Source organism: Gymnoscopelus microlampas (genome assembly GCF_963454915.1).
Source record: "Gymnoscopelus microlampas genome assembly, chromosome: 8".
In the NCBI taxonomy this organism is placed as follows: domain Eukaryota; kingdom Metazoa; phylum Chordata; class Actinopteri; order Myctophiformes; family Myctophidae; genus Gymnoscopelus; species Gymnoscopelus microlampas.
In genome coordinates, this window is record NC_139945.1 from 8,155,106 (window position 1) to 8,163,478 (window position 8,373).

Here is an 8,373-nt window from a genome sequence, read left to right on the forward strand (position 1 = left end):
AATTTGTGGATATTTTTTTTGTTTTTGGCACATTCCTAAGCCAATAATTTGATGTCCAGCAGCGGTTCCGGTACGAGACACAAAGAGTCTCCTTTGTATCTCCTACCGGAACCGCAGGCTACCGGTCCGCTGGTCATCAAATTATTGGCTTAGGAATGTGCCAAAAACAAAAAAGATATCCCTTTAATCTGATGACGAATGAAGAATGCTATTGAAACACTCTTTTAAAGCCCACCTGACCACTCAAATTAAGGCAAACATCCAATGATAGTGTTTGACATGTTGACAAGAGGAAGTGATTGATATTTGGTCATTGTCTGTTTTGCTATATTTTTTTCAGGTGACACCCGTGTCAATGAGAACTTATACCTGACATCTCTTCACACGCTATTCGTGCGTGAACACAACCGTCTAGCCCAAGGGGCAAGTCTTAGATATTTACGATGAGGCCGACACGGAAGCTTATAAATGGCCAGAGTGGCGCTGTTTTACCCTGCGCCGACCTGCGGTGTCAGAAAGAATTTATTTTAATGCAAGTGAATGGATTTTTTGACAAACTTTAGACTAGATTTTCTTACTGTAATAAAAATTGTCATAAATTCTATATGCTTCCAGTCGCTAGTTTAAAGTCTCCTTTCAATCATCAGGATATGCGTTTTGCTAAACTATGGTCCTATTTATTTTAAAATTGACGATAAAGTAGGCTATTCTCTAGGAGGGGCGGGATGATTTGATTGACAAGCTACACAACCAATAGCATTCATTCCCCGCCCTTGATTGACAAGCTAACCAACCAATAATGGTCTGGTCTCATTCTGCAGGATATGACGCGATATTGAAAGATGGCGGACCTACATAGGACGCTCTGGGCGACGCTCTGGTACATAGAGCCTATTTTTATTGTTTTAACCTATTTCTACTAAAAAGTTTTACACCAGTTTTACAGAGTCTAGTCCGGGGAATTGCAAGATTGCACTACAAATGCAATCTTAGTGATCGGAGCTGTGGACACTTTTATATCCTTGGATCTTTGGACTGTTTGCTACCTGCTAGCTGGCTGTGGCTCGTCTTCAGCCTAGACGCCGGTCTAGCAGTAGTAGCGAGTAGCTGTGGCTCGTTCTTAGCCTAGAAGCTACTCATCCAGCCAACAAGACGGTCTGTAGAAAGCAGCGGAGTGGCTTTGTCCATCTCATTTATACAGTCTATGGTCTAGCCCGTGCACTGAGGAGAATTAACCCCCAATGGGACGGTGAGACGCTCTACCAAGAGGCTCGCAAGATCAATGGTGCCTACACACAGGTAACATGACCTTTGCAACGTATGAACTTGTGCTCATATTTCTCATATTAAAAGGGATAGTTCACCCCCAAAATGACTTTTTGAGTGGTGCCAACCACTCCTATATCTGACTTTGTCCGTGTGTCCGTATGTATGTATGTCTGTCCAATAAACAAACATTGATGACAACATCAATGTTTCAATACGGGGCTCATCAAAGGCACCGCTCTCTTCACACAGGGTGTGTTTTTTTTCTATCGATTAGTCACCCCATGGAGACTTGAATTCATGGATATTGTTTTGTTCTGCATGACCGGCAGTGGTTCCGGTAGGAGACACAAAGAGTCTCCTTTGTGTGTCCTGCCGGAACCGCTGCCTACCGGTTGGCCGGTCATCAAAGTATTGGCTTAGGAATGCGACAAAAACTAAAAACCATGTATGAATTCAAGTCTCCATGGGGTGACTAATCGATAGATTTTTGTTTTTGTTTGGTGAACTAACCCTTTAAAAACATGATAATAATAATACATCTGTGTAAGACAAGATAAGTTAGGCCATAGGGAAACGCAGGTGTAGTATGAAACACAGGAGAGGTACAGGTACACAGTGAGCAGACTAAGCACCAAATCAAGATACATAAACATAAGCTTAGATTAGAATTAGAATACACAGTATAACAGTCAATAGATATATATGTTCAGTCTATCAATACATGATGATGGATGAGAGATGTCCTCCAGGATAGCATTCAGCTTCCTCCTTCATCCTCCTCGCCATAATCATCTCCAGACAAAATGTAGAAACAAGTGAACTACTAAAACAGAACTGCCAGGACTACAGAAGAGACAGACTGTACATATACTGTATTCATCCAGTGGAAAGTAACTAAGTACATTTACTCAAGTACTGTACTTAAGTACAATTTTGAGGTATTTGTACTTTACTTGAGTATTTTCAATTTCCAATACTTTTACTTCTACTCCACTACATCTCAGAGGCAAATATTGTACTTTTACTCCACTACAATTATTTGAAAACTTTAGTTACTAGTTACTTTTCAGATATAAATTATGATATAATGAAACGTACATTAACCACTTTAAACCTATTTTATACATAGGCTATTTGAAAATAGCCGATCTACAAGCTCACAACACGTCGCATCGCGACGCGTTGTGAGCTTGTAGATCTATATCATTTACACTTCAAGATCCTCTATGGGGGCTATATAGTCTATGGGGGCTATATAGTCGATTAAAATGAATTGGAATAAACACAAATGTATGTATTGGGTCTGACTCTGGAGATAGCATCCTAGTGAACTATCCTACAGTGTGTCAGCCCTTGTCGGGGATCAATCGTGTTGTGAAAACCACAACGATATTATGACAGCCGATTTCAAGAAATAAACTCCTGCAGTGTGTTATGCTTGACGATCAGATGATCCCCCGACCACTGGGATGCTGATATTTTTTTTTGCTATTTTTTTATTGCAATCCTGAAAAGTAAAATTTGTATTTAATTTCAAATGCATTTAGTTATGTTATACTTATGTTAACTTTATGAACTTAAATACAAATACATTGGACATAAAAAAACAATAGAATTCTAATATAGTCATTAAGCTACTAATATAGACTGAAGTAATTAAAGCGGGTCATGTTTGCATGTTTGGAATTGTAACAGCTGAAATCAATAATATATCAGTATTCTGATATTAACCTGCGGGCCGCATTAAGTGAAGGTGGGGGCCGCAAGTGGCCCCGGGGCCGCCAGTTGCCCATGTATGGGTTAGAGGAACATAGTTCTTTCCATAAAATAGCAAAAATAGCCGATCTGTAAGCTTGTAGAGCTGCTATTTAAAAAAAACTAAGGACATTTCCTCTATGACTTTGGTTAGCTTGGTAAACACACAATACAGTCTCAGTTAGTTATCGTTATTATGTGAAGCCTCATTTTTTCCCCAGTTAAATAAAAATGTTTTGTCAATTTTAATTTGTGTTACTTTTAGAGAACTAATAACCTTGGTGTACAATGAATGCCAAATTCAGCGCACAAAGGGGGCACCTGCGCAAATCAACATTGTGGCATGATGGCAACACTTTGTGTTTGTGTGTGACGTCAGACCATTGCGTCAGTCAGTCTATATAAGATGCCTATAAATGTTTTCAGACGTCCTCTAGAGAGAAAGCTAAAAATGGTGACTACCAGAGGAGAACACAAGAGGAGAGACGAGACGCGGCAGGTGAGAATGCGTTCAGAGGAGAAGAGAAAGACAGACACCGGTGTCACCATGCACTTGAAAGAGGCAGAGGGGTTGTATGAATCACTGCAAACGGAATGGAGGAAGGAAGAACCCAACCTGAGCATCTGCGGAGAGCTTTTAAGTAAACTTAAGATTTCCTTATTGGAATTAAATTTTCTGCCTACCGAGACCAAGTGCACCGAGAAACAGCTCCTCCTAGCCCGTGGCGTTCTGGAGATCGGAGTGTTGTGGAGCATCCTCAAGAAGGACATTCCTTCATTTAAGAGATACGTGGACCAGCTCAAAAATTACTACTTCGATTACAAAGATGAGCTGCCTGAATCGGCCTATATGCACCAGTTGCTGGGCCTGAACCTCCTCTTCCTGCTCTCGCAGAACCATCTGCCTGAGTTCCACACAGAACTGGAGCGGCTGAGCGCGACAGCCATCACCACCAATGACTACATCAGACACCCGGTGTCTTTGGAGCAGCATCTGATGGAGGGGAGCTACAACAAGGTGTTTCTCGCCAAAGGCAAAATCCCTGCCGAGACAGTAAGATATACCACATTCTTCATAGATATTCTGCTGGACACGACTCGCGACGCCATTGCTGCCGGCATAGAGAAGGCATATGAGCGGATTCAGTTCGACGAAGCCACGCAAGTGCTGTTCTTCAACTCTCCTGAGAAGATGAGCGAGTTCGCCAGGAATAGAGGTTGGACCCAGCGCCCAGATGGATATTACTCCTATTCCACTCAGCAGCAGAGAACAGAGAAGGTGACCATGGCCTCCAAAGAGATGGCACAGCAGGTCATGGAGTATGCACGAGCGCTGGAAATGATTGTGTAATCCGTCCATCCATCTTTAACCGCTTATCTGGAGTTGGGTTGTGAGGGCAACAGTTCCAGCAGACTTGCAGACTTCCCTTTCCCCATCCCATAGTCAGGAGGTAAGCAAGGCCAAATCGTTATGCGGCGGATAGAAGCACCAAATGTATCTCACCATCTGACCATGTATCTCACTATCTGACCATGTATCTCACCATCTGACCATGTATCTCACGGGTGCAGTACGTTAGTCCGACAGCGCATTCCTCCGAAGCGCATTCCTCCGACAGCACAGCGCTCCGACGTTTCAATACTAAACCCGAACCAAACCTGCACCCTAACCGCACGCGGATGCCACATAGTCGGAGAAAAGGTCTGTCGGATTATCGCATGCCTCCCGTATCTCACCATCTCACTATGTATCTCACCATCTCACCATGTATCTCACTATCTCACCATGTATCTCACCATCTCACTATGTATCTCACCATCTCACCATGTATCTCACTATCTCACCATGTATCTCACCATCTCACTATGTATCTCACCATCTCACCATGTATCTCACTATCTCACCATGTATCTCACCATCTCAGCAGGGGTGCCTAGAACATTTGGACCCATTAAAGGCTTTTTAAAGGGGGAACTGGCTGGCAGAAATTACCCATGATTCCTAAAAGCCTGATATAATTCTGACATTCTGGCTGATTGTGCTGAAAAGTATAACTTTTATTTTTTTTGTGCTAAGTATAGCTTTTAAATCTGTAGTACATATTAAAGGATTTGGCCAAAAAATGGAAAATGTATTGACAACAACTTTAAATGCCCAAATTAGGCTTAAAAACAATGAGGTGACCTTCCAAATGAATCCTTCCCCGATCAATATATTATCAATGCCAAATAGACATAGACATTGTTTTTTTTTTACTTTTAGAAGTCCCTATGAATGATTATAGATAATCTATTTTTAAAATCTTCATATGATCAGACACCAAGCCCTCTAGTGGGTCCAGAGTTGAATGTACTATTGGGAATGCATAGAAATGTTCTATCATTGCAGACAAGAAACTGACCTGAACCTAGACTGACCCTTGGGGATGGGAAGGAGGGTGTAATGAAGGGGAAAGGCTTAATTATTTCATTAAGACGGTATATCAAATATATATATTTTGTGCTGGAAAAAACTGTCACCCCGGATTTTGAAGTTCACATTTAGCATGCAACTAACTTGTATTTGTTTCCCATTGTCACTACATGGATTTGTGCTACCATAACTTTTACACTTTTCAGATGCCAGTAGTTAAGAAAGTAAACATCTGATGCTGGAAGTACATCACATTGTCCTTTGGGATGGCCGTAGCTTGGTGGGTAGAGAGGCCGTCCGGTAAGAAGGTCACCCCCCCCCCCCCCCCCAACAGCCTTTAAATAAACACTACATTACATTATGGTCAATTATGAGACATTTATTAAAGGTAACTTCCAACAATTGTAAGTTATTTTATTTTGGCCAGTGTTAAGGTTAGAGTAAGGAAACAGACTGGAGTGTGTGTTATTTTGTTCATAGTGAGGAGGGGATATGAGGTGTGCAGCAGATTATTTGCAAAGAAACAGTGGCGTGCACAGACATTTTGAGTGGCAGGTGCTCAAGTAAATTATACTTTTTTTTGTTTACTTGGTCTGCTCTTTTTTCCCTCTACACCTAGGTATACCTCTTTGCCAAAAATATCTACAAGCCCACAACGCCTCGCAGCGCGAGGCGTTGTGGGCTTGTAGATCTGCTATTTTGGTTAAAGTTCTCAGAAAAGGGATGCTAGGTTTCGAGTGGTTATGGTAAAAAGAAAAATCTGGTAATATGGTAAAAAGAGAACGAAAGAAAGAAAGAAAGAAAAAAATGCACATATTAAATTCCATGTGAATTCTTTCTCTTTTACGCTTTGGGGAGATCAGCTCATATGCGGTCTATCTCTGATTAGAGAGAACTTCACAATTGTCTCCTAAGTATGAACAGTATGATTTAAAACATTTTGCAATGTAAACTTTAATCTCTTTAAACTTTAATTTCTATCTTCAATCTACTGCCTTAAGCCCTTCAAATTCTAGAGTTGTCTCTGCCTCGGCTGTCTCTCTCCCAAGCTATTCCTTTTTCTTTCTTATTTCATCACAATTAGAAAACTATAGGCTAGAAAAGTGCGCTCCGCCAGGCCTAGGTCGTAGACCAACAGAAGCTACAGGGAGAAATAGAGTTTGTACGACAGACTCTGCAAATGTATGTGATTGTGGTGGCCCATATGGGCCAATATTAAAGTGTTTTTATTTAAGGTTTACTTTAAGCTGATCCGTCTGGCTCCAACAATAAGCCAGAATAGGACCAGTTATGGTCTAGTAGTTGAGGCTATACGGAACCGATGCTGAATTTTGACCGGTCCAACATATGGCCAGATTAGGGCTAGCCATGGTCATACAGATTGCTGAGACATGGCAATATCATAAGCCATATGTGGCCCATGTTCTGGCTACCAGATCGGGGCCACCCATGGACCATAATTAAATTCTGTATTTGGGCCAAGTGTACTGTTTGTGTGTGTGTGTGTGTGTGTGTGTGTGTGTGTGTGTGTGTGTGTGTGTGTGTGTGTGTGTGTGTGTGTGTGTGTGTGTGTGTGTGTGTGTGTGTGTGTGTGTGTGTGTAGTTTATGACAATACTGTCTCAATAATACAGGATGCAAGATTTAATTATCAACCAGAAAAGAGTGCTCCTCGGAGTGCAGATCTCCACCAGACCAGGGCTTCGTCAGTCATGAGGTACAGCCGTCAGGACGTGCGGGCGCTGCAGGGGGAAAGTTCCTATTAATCAGTATATGACAATGAAAACATTTTTAAGGTTTTATAGAAAATCTTCCCATGATGTTTTAAAAACATTTCAATTATTTAGGGGCCCACCTGGATTATCCTTACGGAAACGTCCCACAGGCTGGGAACCCCTGGTCTATTGTTTTCAGTCTGACGGAGAACAAGTGGCAGCTATACAGTACAATATGTGAGTTAAGAGGATTTATGTAAATCTCCTTTTTCCATGATTGTTTCCCATGCCTACATAATGGTCTCACACATTTTCGGCCAAGCTTTAATCTGGATATTATACAGTGTATGTATATGTGTGTATACACATCATTGCTCAGCTCCAGGGCCGCCATCACAGGGTGACATATACGCCGGACTGGCCAAGCCTTTATAAGCATTGACACGAGACTGCAAATGGCTAAAATAATCCTGCCTCTGGCAGAAGTAGTCGTGGGGCCATTGGATGCAGGTCCCATTCTCTCTCTCTCACACTCACACACACACACACACACACACACACACACACACACACACACACACACACACACACACACACACACACACACACACACACACACACACACACACACACACACACACACACACACACACACACACACACACACACACACACACACACAAAGTGGAGTTAGGAGGTTTTGTTCATCATTGATAAGAACAGCTGAATGGACCTCCAAGCTCACAATGAGGTCAAAATGGGGTGGAGCCTGGAGTCAGCAAAACCAGCTAACTCCACCCCCCTTTGGTGGAGTTAGCTGGTTCAGCAGAAAGTTTGATGATCCAATGGAGTTAGCTGGTTTTGTCAGAAGCACTTTTTGTTGCTTTTCATTGATTCAATATTTTGTTTTTTACCAACACACAGATGTTGTAAAGGGTGTTCAATGGCACTGATTGGAGTTAGCTGGGTTCTGCCGGACCAAAAATATAGCTGTCGGGTGGAAACCTTGTACGTCCAAAACCATTACTTATCAGGAAAATGGGAGAAAAGACTCTGTTCTTATGGATGGAATGTAGTTATTATTTATTCACAATCGTTAATCATTTTCTTTGAACCCACAGACACACTTAACCACACTATCAACCTGCCGTCCGTAATTTGGGCATACAATTATATAGGCAAAAATGTTCAACATTTTTCAAAAATAGCAAAAATTGCCAGTC

General features: G+C 41.8%; 1 protein-coding gene across 1 annotated transcript; it reads left to right on the forward strand.

The window, feature by feature from the left end:
* Nucleotides 1-3,571: 3,571 nt before the first annotated feature.
* On the forward strand, nucleotides 3,572-4,375 carry LOC311050208 (26S proteasome non-ATPase regulatory subunit 8-like; the record flags this gene model as incomplete). Its single annotated transcript, XM_084064191.1, has 1 exon — nucleotides 3,572-4,375. One exon carries the CDS (start codon nucleotides 3,572-3,574, stop codon nucleotides 4,373-4,375), a length of 804 nt encoding a protein of 267 aa, XP_083920317.1.
* Nucleotides 4,376-8,373: the final 3,998 nt, after the last annotated feature.